The 17,430-nt window shown below is 51.1% G+C and overlaps 1 protein-coding gene across 4 annotated transcripts in view; it reads right to left on the reverse strand.

The window, feature by feature from the left end:
* Nucleotides 1–17,430, reverse strand: part of RNF144A (ring finger protein 144A) — a 97,272-nt gene that overhangs the window by 14,236 nt on the left and 65,606 nt on the right. For all 4 annotated transcript variants that reach the window (XM_074331655.2, XM_019757622.3, XM_074331653.2 and 1 more), the window contains 5 exons: nucleotides 16,583–16,728; nucleotides 9,922–10,026; nucleotides 9,707–9,767; nucleotides 4,085–4,292; nucleotides 716–863 (listed from right to left, as the gene is read on the reverse strand). In XM_074331655.2, coding sequence (XP_074187756.1) covers nucleotides 716–863; nucleotides 4,085–4,292; nucleotides 9,707–9,767; nucleotides 9,922–10,026; nucleotides 16,583–16,717 — 657 coding nt within the window. In that variant the 5' untranslated portion in view covers nucleotides 16,718–16,728. The remainder of the gene's footprint in view (nucleotides 1–715; nucleotides 864–4,084; nucleotides 4,293–9,706; nucleotides 9,768–9,921; nucleotides 10,027–16,582; nucleotides 16,729–17,430) is intronic.

Genomic DNA, 17,430 nt, shown 5'->3' on the forward strand with positions numbered 1-17,430 from the left:
TGTGGCAACAGGGTCACTTTTCAGCAGCTCTTCATTTCCAAAGAAAAACAGGAAACTCTTGGCCAGGAGAACAATGAGTCTCATGAAGGAAAGTGCAGTGTGGAGCCTCTGTCACCAGTTCAGGCCGAGGCAGAGCGCACTGGGCCTCGGGCACAGGCAGGAACCACGTTAGAACTGAGTCAGAGAGGGCAGTGTGCCAAAGCCCAGGACAGTGGACAGCCCTGGGACCACACGAGGCAGAGGCGGATGCCGGGCTCACCTCCCACGCCGTGTAAGTAGATCGAGGTGGCAGAGGAGGCAGCAGCAGAAACAACAATCACCCCAGGAATCAAACTTGTTGTCAGTCCATTTCCAATACTTCCCCTAAGATATTTTTCAGGATATCCCATAACATAGTAAAACTGGCATTTCACTTCCTTTCCCCTTTAGGAAAAGTTCTAAGGAGCGGCAAATTGCAGGTCAGAAGTTAGATAATACAATTTAATGATCAGTTTTCCGAAAAACATTAGAATATGGTAAAATACAAAATATATATGCATTATATATCCACTATAGAGAGAGAAGATATATATGAATGGACTCTCCACAAAGATGTTAAGGGCCTCGGGAACCTTCTCTAGGCGCTTTAGGTAATGGCCAGTCTATAGCTCCCCCATGCTGAAGGTACCGGCAAGGTCAAGGTCAAGGTCAAGGTCAAGGTCAAGGCCATACTCACGTCTAGAGACTCAAGGCAGTACCAGCAGAACGCATGCTTGCAGTTCTTACACATCATCTGTGCGCACCCTTCGTCTCGCTCTATGTAGACCTTGCACTTGGGGCAGCGTTTGATGGGCGCGTCGTCCACCTCCAGTTTGAAAGCAGAACTGTGGGGAGAGATGCCATCAGGCCCTGCTCACAGGGACCCAGGGAGACTCAGTCACCGTCACTTAGGCCGGGAGCAGAAGCTCAGCTAGAGGAACCACGGTCAGTTGATATGGAAGGAGATAAAACAAAACCAAAGAAACAAAAACTGCAGAAAAAGAAATCACCGAAAACTGTGAATCGCCCAATTTTGATTAAGGGAAAAAATAAATAAATAAAAACACCAAATCAGCACACACCTGAATGTAGGTGTACGTGTGTGTATGGACGAGCCAACGAAAACATGACCTAAGGCTTAGTTTAGATTGGAGGTTCGTGAGTAATGGGATTATGGTTAAATTTTATGTCCTGATTTCCTATATTTGCATACTTTCCAAAGGGTTGATAATAATTTTTAGGCACTTTGCTATTTTCAGGGGGGAAAAAGTATTGCGAACACATAGCAGTTGCTTACTTAGATCTACCTGGTTTGTCTTGAAAGAACTGTCTTCTTGGGTAGTCTGGCTAGGCTGGCGGAAGCATGACAGGCCGTAAGCCTGGGGTGACGTGCCTGCTGTTTTACAAACTGGCTGTGTAACGACCTCTCTGAGCCTCTCCTCGTGTCAGTGTGGGAATGAGGAGAGATTCCCATAGGAAAAGGCACACGGTACAGTATCAAGCATGTGGCAGGTGCTGATAAATGGGACCAGCAGTTCTGTGCTGCTAATGAGAAGGTACATAGGTATTTCAGCATGACTATGGAGAGACACCTGCCCCACGCCGTCAATTTAAAAAACACAGCTACAACGTATGCATGCGGACAGGTGGGCTTGGCACCAGGTTGCAGACACCGGCTGTGGCCGCCCTCTGAAATGACTTTGATTTCTGCAAAGAGCCACACGTCACCAGACACCAGTCCGGTGAGCAAAGCTATCAAGTTAGATAACGTTATTTGGGTTTGAAAGCCAGGCGTGACCAATGGAACCAATTTTCATGTGACGCATAAGCTAATTTTGAAGAAAAGGCCATTGACAGAGGCAATGTTAACAAACAGAGTCTCTCCAGGGGGCTTTTTTAAAAACAGAAACAGTTAAAATATGTAGGTGCCAGTGCCTCGTGCTATGCACAGAAATCTGCATAGTACGGACAACGGTTCTCAAACCTCTTCTGGCACCTGAATGATCCTGCAAATTATTAGTCGTAACAACTCTCACTGTACACTCAGAGTTAGGAGTGCAGACAGGAGTCTGACAGCTTCATGCCTCCTCATGTGTTCTGGTGTCTGTATGCGTCAGACACAGTGACACAAGTCAAGCTGCTCAGGTGCAGGATAGTAACGTGGGTTAAGGGAAGTTTCATTTTCAACAAATAAACTCTGTTATTTGAATACAGTTGAGTGTACTCTTCGTGATGGGAGACAGCTGTCAGTCAGGACCAGGGAGCTGAGAGGGCAGGGTGAGGACTGTGGCACGTAGGATAGCTCACACCTCCTTCTAACGAGGTGGCCACAACTCAGCCCCAGCCGACTGTCAGAGAGAGCGAACAAAGGCTCAGGGCAGCTGGGTATTCAGATTTCCCTGAGAAGCCAGCCTGTCAGATTTTTAGGTCAAACATTTGAATTTTAAGTTTCCACAACTTCAGATTTGTGAGCTTTGATGTAAACTGCCCTTGTGTCACTTCTGAAGGTTGTCCATGTGATTTTTTTTCTATTGGTATTTTTTTGTTTTTGTTCTTTGTGAGATGCATGGCATAATGACTTACACGAATACACTGAGAAACGACTGCCACCTTTGTGTAACGACCTCAGTGAGACCAGGACATCACAGATGAAGAAATACTGTCATCACCCAACACCCACCGTCCTCCATCTTAAGGTTTTCTGCCAAAGAAACACCACTGCCAGGCACCTCCTCCCCCACCAGCAGCGGAGCCGGGCTCTTTCTCACTCCGGGTTTTCCTGCGTAACAGACTGTAGGCGCCCCTCACTCACACATGGGGTGGGGGAGATTCTCTTCGAGACAACTCTACCGCTGCACGAGGGGACACGCCCCAACCAGCCTTCTCCTTTCTTCTTCCCTAACCCAGAAGCTCAGCTCTCCCACGTACGCACAACCTGACCACACAAGAGGTTTCCCTTTGCTGAATTACGGAGACTGAGGCCTAAATTTTAGCTCACACATTCATTCCAGCCTTCGGATGCCAAGTTCTGGGGTGACAAGGTTCAAAGGCATGCGGTGACGTCAGGAAGAAATGGCCACATAAATAGATGAGCTAAAACACAATGTGGCGCGTGTTGTAATCAACACAGACAATCTCCAGTGGGGACAGACACAGAGGGTGGGGCCACCAGCTGGGCCCTGAGAACCGGGAAGCTCACAAAGGAGGAGACGTGAGCCACGGCTCGGAGGGTGACAGGCGCCTCCAGGAAGAGGAGGAGGACAGACAGGGCATTCCAGGCACAAGTATGCAAACGGGAGGGAGAAGGGACGTGCCCCAGGGATGCCAGGGGGTCTCTGTGCAGGGCCAGCTGTGGGGGCTGGGGGAGGGGACAGCAGCAGGGCAGAGAGGAATGGAGGGAGCAGCTGACGACTACACCAGGGGTGGATGGTGACAGTCCATCCATCAGAATCGTGGTCTCAGCAGGCACAGGACCAACTCTATCTGTTTGAACCATTTGCCACTGCAGATTTTACAGGACACAAAAAGCTGAGCATTATCGATTTCTAAATTTCAACGTGTGCAGAACGGTGCCCCTCTGGGCACCAGTCTGAGGGGACAGGAGGGCAGACGCGCAGCTGTGACTGACCACCTCCTCCCAACAGGCTCACCATTCTAGGGTGATGTGGTCACCGGGGCCTCAGGCATCCAGGAACCTGCTGGGTGGCCCTTCCGATATTTATACTCACTGCCACCTACTACAGTCCCCACTCCTGCACCGCTCGGGGTCGGGGTCACCTTCAGCGCAATGTCAGGCAGTGGAGGACTAGCCCCTTCACAGTGACTCACTATCCACATGCTCGTCTTCTGTGCATCTTCTGGTTCCCAGGGCCCTGCACACACTGCCTGGCATGTAACCAGTTCTCAAATATACAGTCAAGAAACAAACCAACCCGGTGTGAACGCGGGTCACAAGAAAGGGGCTGACGTGGCACAGGCATGTACTCCCTGTGGCGCCTCGAGGGAGGAAGCCCCTTCTGTCCCTTCTCCCAGCCCTCGGCCCACACCTGCTGTGCGCAGGGCGTACCTGGTCTCCCCGGGGAGGAAGGTGATCGGCATGGTGTCTGGGCAGCCTTGACCGGGGTGCCAGCTGGCTTTGCAGGCAGAGCAGAACTGGGTGTGGCACGCTTTGCACTGCACCAGCTGAGGGGTCTGCAGCCCCATCTCCTGGAGCTGGCACACAGCCTGGCAGGTGGACGCTGGGCACCAAGTCCGACAGGGGTCCAGGAGCACCTCTAGCACAGGAAGACAAGAGCGGCAGGTCAGACTACAGGTGAGGGCGTCTGGGACCTCGGACCCACGGCTCCCCTCAGTGCTTGCTTTACATTTTTCCTGGCGAATGTCCGGAGCACACATACCGTGGCTGTCTGGCTGTTTCCTCCTCTCCAGGCATGCTCCCCCTCTGACCCCACTCCCAGTGCCCCCCAGTTCTTGGACGCTGCTGCTGCCTGCACCCAGTATGCCTGCAGCCACCAGGATGGCCCTGCTGGCCTTGGATAGCCTGTCCTGGCTTCCTGGGAGCCGACACGCCGTGGCCTGGGCACTGCCCTACTTCCTCGCCTGCCTCCCGGGGACACTTCCTGAACTCAGGCCCATGTCTTCAGGCCCAGTGCCAGGCAGGCAGCAGACCTTCAGAAAATGTTTAAGGATAGAAAGGAGGAGGGATGGAGGATGGCTGGATTCTTACCAAACAGCTCACCCGCCCGAGACTGTCTCCCTCCCAAACCTACGCCGTGAGCTATCTCCCGTGTAGAGCAGCTGGTTTTCCAACCCGACTGGAGCCCAAGTTGCTAAGAGCCATGATTTAACGAAACCAGAAGTTATTTTGAAAACCAGGCTCCCGGACACTCCCAGACACATCCTTCACATCTTTGTTCAACATGCACGTTTCTTTACACCGTGGGTCCTGAGCTGCCCTTCCCTCCTCATGAGGCTGGTTATGCGTTTCATCCCCCCATGCGGTGTGACACTGAACTCTCTGAGGGGCAGTGGGAGGGAGAGCCCGACAGGAAACCACAGGGAATGCGGACACCCTGCCAGGGGGTCACGGGGCCGCTTTCAAAGGCCTGCAAGTAGGCCACGGCTTTCTAAGCTTTCCAGCAGGGCTGCTCTCAGGAAGGAACCCCGGACAACTGAATTTTGCTTGGGAAACTTGGAAGGCAATGAAAAGCACTTGCAAGCTTCTGGGCCGTGTGGCCAGCTGACAGCCAGGGCGGGGGCAGCTCACCCACATCGAAAGCGTGATTTGTACTCACTGGGGACGTACACAGGCTGGGGCTGGGCAGGGCTGGATGTGGGCCCAGGCCGCACCTAAACAAGCTGCACAGGACACACGTGTGTCTGCCATGTTCCCAATTAAACGGGGAAGCCAGAGGCAACGCTCTAGGAACAAGCCTGTGTCAGGTACAACCCTGAAAATGGACTAATCGTCCATTCCAGGAGCTGGCAAACCTTTTCTATAAAGGGGCAGTGAGTATTCCAGCATTTGAGGGCCATGCAGTCTCTGTCCAACTGCCCAGCTCTGCTGTTGTAGCACAAAGGCAGAGATGCTGATCCATAAATGAGTGTTCCAATAAAACTTTATTAACACACCAGGCCAAGGGCCAGGCCAGTTTGGCCCACTGGTCATGGCTGGCTGACTCCTTATCTAATCTAAATTCCCCGTGTCTTTTTTTGTTTTTTAAGGTGAATTAATCAATGACACAAAACTATCAACTTGGTAGGCCTGGCAGAAGACTTAGAAGAACTTGATAACACAAAGGAACTCTGGAATTCAGGAAAACGTGTTCCTCTTTCACGGACTTTCATGATAATAATGTAAAATCATAATGCTTGTAACAGTGAGTGAACTAGTAAAATTAGCTCCTGTCATTAGTTCATGGTTTCAATGTTTGCTTTTCTAAGAATGTCTCTGGCTGTCAGGTCCCAGGAGATGGCTTTTGTGGGAAAATGCAGCCTTTGTCTCCTGGGAAGGGGAGGAGAGAAGGGCGGGAAGAGCTGGTGTTGCTGGCCTGAGGGAGGGGACAGGGGACAGGAGGAGAGAGGGACGCCGGGTGCTCCATGGAGTGCTGGGAAGGCCTGGCTTCAGGGGGAAAACATCAGGGCGTCCTCCTAAAGATGAAAGCCGAGCAGAACACCAGGCAGCCCAGAGTCACCTTGAGACCCTCCCTACCAGGTCTCTGGGTGCTGTGGGGGAGCCCAGCTCTGGGGTCCCCTGAGGAAGGGCGCTGTGGGCACACAGCCTGGTCAGTGACACATGGAAAGGAATCCTCAGCTGTTTGCTTTCCACCGTGACACTGTGGTTGGTGCTGGTCTAATAGCCTAAAGGGACAACCTGCCCAGTGGAGACCCTTCCGGTTCCCACTGAGCAGCCTGTGACATCGGGGAAGGGCCACTCTCCCAAGCTATGCAGAGCATCTTCACACATTCCAGGGCAGTGGGCCATGTCCCCTTCATTTTCCTTGCACACAAAAATGTAGCTGTTAGGCTGCTTATCATGAGAGGCCCAATGATAGTGTGGAGGGCAGGTTTCCCTCCTAGTTAAGGTTTCCATGGTGACAACTTAAATTGTGTGACTTCTGTCCTCCTGGAGCTTTGACATGGCACTGCTTGTCCCATGGGGAGAGGTCCCCTAGCAGAGAAGTGAAGGACAAATACTCTGCCAACTGCAAACACCCTTCCCAGCGTGCCCTGTGCACACGGCCCCGCACTTTTCTCTTAGAATTCCAGCAAAATTCTACATCATCTTCCTCAGTGCGGAGTTCTGCAAGCTGGGGTGCAAGCTCGCTCAGAAGATGCACACTGGACAGCCCCCAGAGCTTGTCATAGGTCTATCTAACTGTCTATCACATGTGTACCTAACAATATGCATAAGATCCATGATACCGCATATGTCATAACAGATCTAACATTTTATATAGACTTACATGTATCTGGGACGTTTTCAAGCAAAGTACGCAGTACATATTCTGGCATGCTAGAAGAAAGTAATCTTAACTCCAATCTCCTAAAGATCTATTCATGACAGATTAATAAAGCAGATCCCTAAAAGCTTTACTTATATAAAAACCCAAGACTTTTTTTTAAAGGTGCTTTTCTTTCTTAAGCATGGTTTTCCTTTGAGAAGTGCACTGTGACAGGCATGCACCCAGCGTCCCGTCACGGACGGGTAGTGGGTCTCACTACAGGGGCAGCCGATATGGTAGCTGAGGTCCCAGCCTGTAGGGAGGCAGCGTGATTGTCAGGGGTCCTTGCCTCTGGTCAGGCCTGAGTACTGATGGATAAGCCTGAACCGGCATTTACCTTCTCCAGGCTTTCCTTTCCTTTGAAAACACAAAACAACACAAGCCCTGACTTCAGCCTGCATTTGCGGTGTTGTGCTGCTGTCAGCGGGATGAAGAACCCAGGAAGCCAGGCCTGTCTCTGGGTACCAGGGGCCTCAGGAGAGACGCACAGGTACCGAAACACCTCCCACACGGCAGGGTCGATGCTCAGGCAGGAGCATGGGTGTAGCTCAGCGGGGCACGCAAGAGAGGGTGATGGGCCTCTCCCTGGAAAGCCTGTCCCCTCCCAGCCTTTGGGGTCTTCAAGCTGGGGGGGGCAGGTACTCAGATAGGGAAAAATCCCGCCATCCTCTTGCTCAGCTTCCTACTGGCCGAAGACCCAGCTGGAGGAGTGGGGAAGTTCCAATTAAAATCAAGGCTCTTCTATCAAACGAGACATCCTAAGACCCAATGGAGATAGTGTTTGCAACTTTAACCACAGGACATCTCGGTAACTGAATGTTTTCAGAAAACCATGGAACGGTCTTTCTTTCAGGGCATCTTGCATTAACTACGCTGCAAAGGGATAGAACAAGTCAAAACTCGCTTTCTGATCACATCTCAAAATTTGCTCGATGACTGGCTACAATCAATAGCTGTATTTTTGTTCTAACATGTTAACATTTCATTCAGACAGGTCTTTAGTCATATTAAGTCTGAGTCCATATTTTTTTTGGCTTTTAATGTAATGCTAGCAAAAAGGTTTAAAGTGACAGCTTTGAGAGATGTATTTTTTTAACCTAAGTCAAGTTGGCTTCATTTTTATGCAAAAGAAAAAAGTTTTCTTTGACGAAGCCAAAGTACTGAAGAAAAATAAGAGTAAAAAATTATTAGGCAGGAACATTTACCCAGCTGCATTTTTAAATAAAATTCAATGTCATACAAAGTTCATTTTCTTGTAACCCAAATAACCACCAGTTTCCATCAAGATTTTCGCTGGAAAATGTTTTCAGAAGAGCCTGAAAGTCTCAGAAAGCCAAATTAATCAATTTTATAGCTCTACACACTGACTGTTGTATCACATGGCATTATATTTAAATTATAAACTGTCCAAATCCAATGATAAATGCCATTTAAATAAACAAGCTTTTGAAATTTCAATGCCACCAAAAATGCTATTTTTTTTTAAGTTGGCCACACTTTTTTTTCCTTTTTTTTTTTTTTGAGAAGCCTCATGAGGAAACACAGCTATCTTTAGTATTTCTTTAAAAACAAACCAGAAAAACGCACATAGAAAAGATTTTCCGCTTTTAGCTAAACTAGGAGTCTTCTGACACTTTCCTCTGGTTTGTTCTGCATTCCATCCCTATCCTGACCGAGGGTTGCCTCGAAGCAGCAAATACAACGACATGAGAACCCATTCAGGAGGAGGGGACAGCAGACATCAGCCATCACAAACTGGGCTGAAAAGTTTAGAATTTGGATGCAGTGTCTTCACCATAAAGCGGTGCATAAGGGGTGTCATTGACACATGTTGGTTATCTGCTCTTTTTCCGATGAGCCCAAGGCCCAGAATATATACAAAAACGAGGCCAAAGGGAATCCATAGTCTCCTTAAAACATCGTATTGCGATTGTGGCATACTTCAGGGAGCAAAGAGATGGATCTGTCCTGATGGATAAACGTCACAGCACCTTGCAATGTCCCCTCAACAACGTTGCCATCAACTGTACAGCTCCACTGTGGACAGGCCACGCCATGCCTCTGGAGAACCCCCGAGTCTGGGCAGGAGGGCTGGGCAGGGCACCCCGGGAGATGGGAATCAGGGTGAGTCAGCCTTTGGGGTGGGAGTTTCATAGATAAGGACACCGTAAGGGCTGTTGTGACGTGACACTTACAGGGACTCAGCACCTACTAGTCTAGGCCCGCACGAGGTGGACAGGGAGTGCCAAGCAAAAGGCTCCACTTTGCTGTCAGGGTGGAGACCGTACACCTGTCCTCTGCTTAGCCACCAGCCTTCTGCCTTTATGTCTCACACTCAGTGCAGGTCTAAGAGTTTCGCCCTCAAACCGTTAGGCCTTAACCTGGCTGAAGAGTAACATCCCAGGAGGGTCACATCTCGTTAAACCTCCCCCATTAGCCCACATTCCTATAAATAAGTTCTGTCTCCTGAATCCTTGTGGCTACCATGTAGACCCCTAACGAAGACCTTCCAACTCTGAACACTTCAGAGAATTCAGAATGGCAGCAGAATTCAGAAGTCTAATGCACAGCGACTTTTTCCCTTCTACGGTAGCCAAATGATGTGTAATCATATCTACTGAGAGTGCCCCCCACCAAGTTATCTGGATTCTCTCACAGGAATCGTAACCACATAATGTACCCACCTCGTTCAAATTGCAGCTTTTTATATCTCTGCATAATTTCAGCCGCAACCATGCACTCAATCTAAGGGGAGAAAAATACAAGTAAGGAGTGTAACACGCTGAGTGAGGGCTAGCGCAAACGCAAGGTCAGCCGAAACCGAAGCCAGAATGCCCTGAGAAGCTCCACAGGACATGCTGTCTGCAGCACAAAGCCCGACTTGTCCTGCATCACGTGCCTCCTTGTCCTGTAGGTGGCCCTGTTTAGGGCAGGTGGCATCCGGACAGCTAATGGCAGTTTCTAATCCTTCTTTGATCAAGAGCTCGACATACTGTTTCAGGCACTGGAAAAAAAAGAGAGAGAGAGAGAGAGAGAGATATTTGTAAACATCCTAACTTTAAGGCCGTGATCCATTAAAAAAAATGACCAATCAAGCACATCGTTCCATTACAGTTTCATATTTCCACTGTGCAGCCTATAGCAACCACTGAATCAGAGGTTTTGCTCACTCAACAAATGCTTATGGGGGGCCCCTCTGTGCCCAGCACTGCACGCTGGTTTACAGAACCAAGACTGCAGGTCGGGTCCCTGCACACACCCCCGGCAAAGACAAGGCCAGTAAGACTGGCAGCCAGGGGAGAAGCGGTGATGGAGGTTGGGGAGTCAGACCAAGTGCACACCGGATGGCAGGCACTGCACTCAATCCTTCACAGTCCTTTGTGTCGCATCTTCCCTGGAACATTCTCACGGGAACCGGATGACTACTCCATCTGTCAGATGTGAAAACTGAGTCACCAGAAAAGGAGCTTGCTGGCTTATCCACAGCAAGGGCACACAGAGCCCGGATGCAAGCCTAGCCGCGCGACTCTGAGATGCCCGCTGTCCTGCTGGGAGCCCAGGTACAGCCGCCAGACCTCCTGCACGGACACCTCACTAGCCGGCAATTACTACAGGCTCACCTACTTGGAGGCTGGCCGAGCGCGTGAACTAAGCCAGAGGTCAAGTGCGAGACACAAAGCAGGTTCCATATCGGAGATGGGGAGGCCGTTCGCAGAAAGAACCAATTCCTCTTGCTTTACAGCCTACTCTTCTTAGAAATCCGGGCTTCCCTGAAGAGCCCAGTAAGAACTGGAAGGAGAGACAGAGCCTTCCCTAGTGAGCTCACTACCAAAAGTGACCAAGGCAGAAGCTCAGAAGAGCTTACAGAAGAACTCAGGGTAGTCGGGAACCTGTCCATGACGTGAGGGGACAACAGTGTCACACGTCTCAACAGCAGCCCCAAGTCGGCTTATAATCACAACCCAAGTCCCATACGTGGGGTTCATGATGCCAACATCACTATAATCACACGACTCAATGTTGTAACAGCGATTCACCGAGAAAAGCCCACAGCTATGTTTCCTAAGTGTACCCCTGAAAACGCGCAAGCTATTTCATTGCGAGGATGCTCGGTCGCTATGAATGGATGGGCCCAGCATGAAGTCCAGATGCACTTCTTCCCAGCACCTGGCCCAGGTGAGTTCCCTCTCAGCCTCATCTCCCCAAGCTGCAAATCGGGATGGTTGCACTGCCTTGGAGGGCAGCTGTCAGAATCGTACACCAGAGAGAGTCTGGAAGACTACGTGGAGGCACTATATGTTCAACGTGTAAATAATAATTGGATCTAAATGGCAATTCTCACCATTCCATCAGACTGGAGTGTCACTCATTAATGACTCCAGATGGCAAATTTCTTTAAAGAATAGAAATCAAGGACATCCTCAATTGAGCCACTTCCCACAGCTTCTCGTAAGAGCACTAACACAGAAAGCTATGACTTCAAGTGTCCGTCGCAATGCTGGTACCCATGAGCCAAGGACCACGTTGCAGCCTGGTCCTTCTGTCTGACCCAGGGCCCTGGACTTAAGACTATTCCACAATCACCTACATTTCACCCACCCAACGACTACAAAGAGAGCTCCCAGGGAACCGAGGAAGGATGAGCCCAGACTTGGAGCCCCACCTGAGGCAGAGGGAGGCAGAGGTTTCAGAGGGGAATTCTTCGAAACCAACACACAGGCCTCCCCAGAGGAGAGAGGGCAGGGGTGGGGGGATGTCACACGGAACCTCCATCAGGCCTGCGCCCGCTGTGCTGGCACCAGGTGGTCTGTCTGGGAGGCAGGGCAGGGGCTGAGTGGCACACTGAGCCCCCGCCGCAGTGGAATGTTTGCAGGTGGGAGGTCACTGGAATGTGCCGTTTATGGCTGGGCCTATGGTGAATCTGAGCACAGAGAGAGACCTCAGGCTTTGGAGCCAGACAGACTCGAGGAATCCCCGTCCTTACAGACAGAGGCTGCAAACGGTTCCTTGAGGAGTTTGGGCCACAGCTCGCTCAACAATAAAATAGGAGGCCTGACCTGCTGGACTTTTGTGATAGTGACAAAGGAAGTATATAAAGGCATCGAGCACAATGTCACTACATGGCAGCAGCTAAGTAAACAGTCACCGATGTTATCTGTGGTCTGTCTATCCACGTGACATGTTTCTTAGTCACAGGCAAATGAAAATCAGAGCCGTAGCGACAAGATCATTATTTTACTTTCTAGAATTAAGTTGGTCTAATTGGGGTCTCTGGAGGACATGGAACGCCATAAACCGATAAAACACAAAGCGTCTCAGGATCTTGTGCAGAGCAGTCCGTCATGAGAGAGCGTGTACTCTCCCTGAGGAGGAAAGCACAACAATCACAGCTAGTGTGAAACGTACACGCAGGGACATCTACGACTCTACACGTCACCGGTCAAGAACTTGCCCACGCCAACAAGGCGTCACATCGCTGAAAGCTGCCCAGAGCAAACATTCCGTGCCACCAGAAAGCACCTGCACAATTTCTGCAAAATGACTGTGTTTGGGTAGAATTGGTTTGTTTACTACAGAAGCTAAGAAGACGACCCAAGTGTCTGGCCACGCTCTGTGCCCAGTCTTCTCCCAGATATAAAGTGCGTCCTGACTCACAAGCTGCATTTTCAAATCCACCAAAACAAATGTCTTGAAATGAGACAAGTAACAAAGGGGCTCACAGAGAAACTTCCGTAAAAATGAATATGCAGTACACAAGCAGAGACTGGCGTGTCTGCCGACTGTCCTATCAATTCTGGCTCTCAGGGGTCAGATGTGAACACACCAGACTCTATGCTAATCGCTTTCCCCATCAGTACACCCAGCAACACGTGCCGACCTTGTGAGGTGTCCTCCCTCCATCAAGTGGAGAAACCAATATTTCTGTTTGTGTGTGTGTGTGTGTGTGTGTGTGTGTGTGTGTGTTTTATCTCAAGAATAAGGAGGGATTGGGGAGACCGATGAGTGTACCCACTTGGGCATCTTGCCAATAGCAGGGCAGGGTTCCAGGACCCTGACTGCTGCAGGACCTCTGGGCGCCTCCTGGGAGACGGGGAGGGGCTTCAGGATGAGAGTCAAGTGCACAGAATACAGAGAGCGGGAAAGCAGGTCCCCAGTGTCCTGCCTCGGTAGGAAGGTGCAGGGACACGGAGGTGTGTGAAGGAAGCCGTCTGCCTTTGACCTAGGGTGTGGCACAGAAATGCCTCCGGACCAGACCTTCGGCCCTGTGCCAAGTTTCTCAGCAAAGCCGATACCAGGAATCAGTTATCTCACAACTTCAACAGATAATTATCCAATTATAATGCCAGGGGCGAGAGCACAGGAGTCACGACACACCCGGCGAGCCGTGGTTCCTTTGTGTTGGGTGGAGAATCCCGCCCATTTCACAGGGTTTTATGAGAATTGAGATAACATAGCAAAGCATTTGGGATTTCACCGGCAATCAACACATGCTATTCCCCACCATCTTTATTTTATCCATAAAGTGACGTTTTACATGGGTTCTAAAAGCCAGAAGTAAAGACGAAAACCACGCTGGTAGTGCCTGTGAGCAACGCTGGCAGAGAACCTGGGGGCTTGGGCGATGCCTGACAACACGGATGGAGAAGCAGTTCCGCCCACGGGGACACAGGAGGGACTTGCAGAGCGAGGTGTCACTGTCATCGTCATCTGGGCCCCTGGACGCCCCACCTCTTGGGTCCACTGTCAGCCCCCGCATGCACCTCATCACCCCACCCTGCCAGTCTGCTTTTCCTGTCTGGACAGCCGAGACCACGACGAGACCTCTACATCCTAACCCTCCCAGCCCACAGAGCAGAGTCCTGGGGTAGACCCAGGGTCCTCCGAAGCCCCCGGAGACAACATGCAGGACAATCAGCTGGGCTGGGGTCGCAAAATCCACACTGACAGAGCAGGGCTGGTTCCAACCGTTGTACACATTTTTAGGCTTTCCTGGAGACTTTCGTTTGAACAAACGGACCCCGAGCTAAAGGAGGCTCTGAAAACTGTTTCCAGCACCCATGCGTCCAGGGCAGGCTGATCCCAGGAATGCCTCGTGGTTGTGCCATTTCGTACCTGGCAGGCAAACATTGCTCCCCTTCAGATAAATTTGGGACACGCAGGTAAAATCTAGTTTGTCCCTAGCTATGGATTGCTCAGGGTTTCCGCCATGCTCTTGGGCACCAGATGGTGTTGGTGGGGGTACACGGAGAGGGACGCAGCATGTGGCTTAGCAAACCCACTGACCCACAACAATCATGCTGAGTACATCTTTTAGGACGAGAGTTCCCCAGGACACACGTTTGGGGACTCTGCCCCAAGCTCTCTTTCACTCCTGCAGTTCTCAGCCCAAACTGAGAGGCAAAAGAGAAGGACCTGGGCCTGCGGGAAGCCCTGCCATCCACAGATACTTTATATATGTTCTCCCACTGGAACCTCGTAAACTGTTTGTAGCCCATTTCACAGGTGAGGTGAACGACGCCTGAAGTCCGAGACAGCCTGAATTTGACCGAATGGATGCCTGACTCCAAACACTGTTCCCCAGGGAGCCCGTTCTTCCTGAGGTCAAGTCACCTGACAACTTAACCTATTTGTCTAGTAATAATTCTGTTAAGTGTCTCCCGCTTTCAGTCTCACACAATTTTCTACCGTCACCCTTTTCTACCTTCCCTGTCTGTCCCCCAGGGAAAGGACAGTTACAAGTCCGCTGGCCACGGGCTCCTCCCCAGTGTGTGTCCCGGGCTGGGGTGACTAGAGGCCCACACAGAGGGGAACACAGTGACTGAAGGAATGAGGCAGGGGCCCCCCACACCCCCCACCTGCCGCACACAGGGGCTTCCTAGCTTCACACTGCGGTGGCTGCACAAACAGTGGAACTGCTCTCAACATTTTAATTTTTCAGCAATGGTTATGAAACAAAATAAAACCATACTGTCACCCTATTTCCTGCTACTCCCTGCAACCCCTCTTTGAGAAAACAGTGCCATTTTCCTCCTTTCATAAGCCCTGCTTTAAATTAAGTGTTTGATCTGGAGTTGCTGATTTATTTTTACTACAATTCTCCAGAAATTAAAAACCAAAACAACAACAAAGGAAAGCCTGGGTTAAAGGGCCAGGCTCAGGGACAACTTCAAGGGGAAGGACGCAAACCCTGGTCACGGAGGTGTCCCCCAGGGTGGCGGGTTACTGAGAGGCAGCAAACTCGCCCAGGGCACCAGGGCAGAGGGGACTCTAGTCCACTGGTGGGCACTGTGGAAGTCCCTGAGGCAAGAAGCTAATTATTCAATCCGCCCAACCTGCTCCACCGTCCTCCCTCACCCTCTAGAAAGGAGGAGCGCCCTCCTGGGTTAATGGAAGGAGGTCTCTGTCCACAGCTCCCATCGGCGCTCTCTCTCTGCTTTCCTTCCCCATCTCAGAAGGCCAAGGCCATGTCCTGTGCTGCAGGCGGAGGTCCCTGCCAGCTTTCATGGGCCCATTCCTTGCCTGTCAACTACAACACTGAAAGAGACTCGCCGCAGTGCGAGCCCGTGAGCCTTCGTCGACCGGCCATCACGAGTCCTGCAGCAAACCAGGGCTTGGAGGCTCAGAATCTGCCCCTCGGGACGCCCGCGTCTGGCAGAGAGAGTCAGGAGAGGAGACTTAAGCGTTTGAAATACGGTCTGTGAAATATGAGTAAGAATGAAGAACACACCTCCTGCAAAAGGTAGGAAAGACTGTCTAGTGACAGATTTTAATCTAGATAAATACCTAGGCAGGCCACCCATGTGGTCCATTTACAACAGTTAAATTCAGAAGTGACTGATTGTGTTTTTTTAATTTGAACAAAATGGTTGTGTTTTGTTTGTTTTTTTTCTCTTCTCTGGACCTTTTTTTTTTTAATTCCTTGAATGTGAAGAAAAATCAAGTAAAATTAAATGAGATGAACTGAAAAATGAACCCAACACTCTCATTTTCCCTTCCTGATGTGAAAATATGGGTCTGAGTTGGGCCTGCTGGAAACAGAGGTCCCTCGAACCACAAAGAGCAGATTGTTTGGCCCCAAACAACGCCGGCTCCGTCTTACGGGAATTTAAACATGACTTCAAGATGTAGGCATGCATTCTGGTTCAGCGCACCCAGGGCAAGCTGACACAGGCTGTGCATGCTCATTAGGTGAGCGCCGTTATGAGGTGAGTACGTGTTATAAACCACGGAACTACCAAATGTAACACAGGGCGTGGTGAAGCTTTTCCTTTCCAGAAAGGAGAACGCATGCCTCTCAGGTTTTCTACGGTGCTTTCCCGGCTTCCAAAGCTCTGTGGAGTGGACTCCTTTTGCACCAGAGGCAACTGTGCTGGAAATCTACCTGGGGCCCTGGCTGACTTCGACACTTCCTCCGATAGCAGGTGAAAGCCTCCCGAGGGGGACTCGGCACTAGCGACTCTGCGGCCAAAGGCCTGTGGGGGGGTGAGGGAGGGGTGTAAAAACACAAGCAAAGGCTCATCCCGCCACCCTGGCAGACACGCTTCCTCTCAGAGACCCACCAAAGTACAGAAGATGCACTGGCACTGGGCCAAGGTCGTCATCTGCTCCAGCGGGTACTCCCCGAGGCACAGCTTGCAGGACACGAGGGGGTCGAGGGCCAGGTCCCACGTGGGCCGGTACCGCGCAGTGGTCATGGCAGAGCAGTCTGAAACGAGAGAAGCACAGGCCATCAGACCCTCACAGCCTTCCCCACAACCGATGCGGGGATCACTGGCCGCAACCAGGGCCCCAGAGGGTGGCAAAGTGACTGTTGATGGGTCCAGGGTCTCAGAGAACTCGCTCCGGTCCTCTGAGAAATTTTAGCCCCTGACTGGAGACCATAGGGGACCTCTTTCCCATATGGATGGTGACATTCATGTCTAACCTCAGAGTCCCCAAAGGCCACCCCATCCCCTTCCTTCCCTCCAGGCCTCCAAAGGGCACCGAGGAAGACACCTCCCACCGGCCCAGCCGCCAGCCCAGGAGCGTAAAACCGTAGCAGCCAAAGAACAGAAGCTTTTGTTAAAAAGGTCATGGACGGGCTCGAACGGGTCTCTAGTTTCTGCTGTGGAATCATCCCAGGGAGCCCGGTCAGTGAAGTCCTTCCCCTTCAGGCCCCATGCTCTCCAAACAGACCACACCTTCCCACGCTGGCCTCCATCACACCACCCAAGTGCCACCGACCCTCCAGACACAGCCCAAGCACCGCTGCCCCAACGCCTGGCAGATTCCTGACATGTAAACATCATAAAGGCCAGGGCCTCTGGCAGACGTGTGCGGCTAACTGCACCCAGCGGTGCCTAGGAAATCAGACACTCGACACACATCAGTGGATGTGACCTCCACTCCCCATCCTCAGGGAGCGATC

Source organism: Rhinolophus sinicus, chromosome 2 (assembly GCF_057876585.1).
Source record: "Rhinolophus sinicus isolate RSI-liver-muscle chromosome 2, RSI-T2T, whole genome shotgun sequence".
NCBI lineage: Eukaryota > Metazoa > Chordata > Mammalia > Chiroptera > Rhinolophidae > Rhinolophus > Rhinolophus sinicus.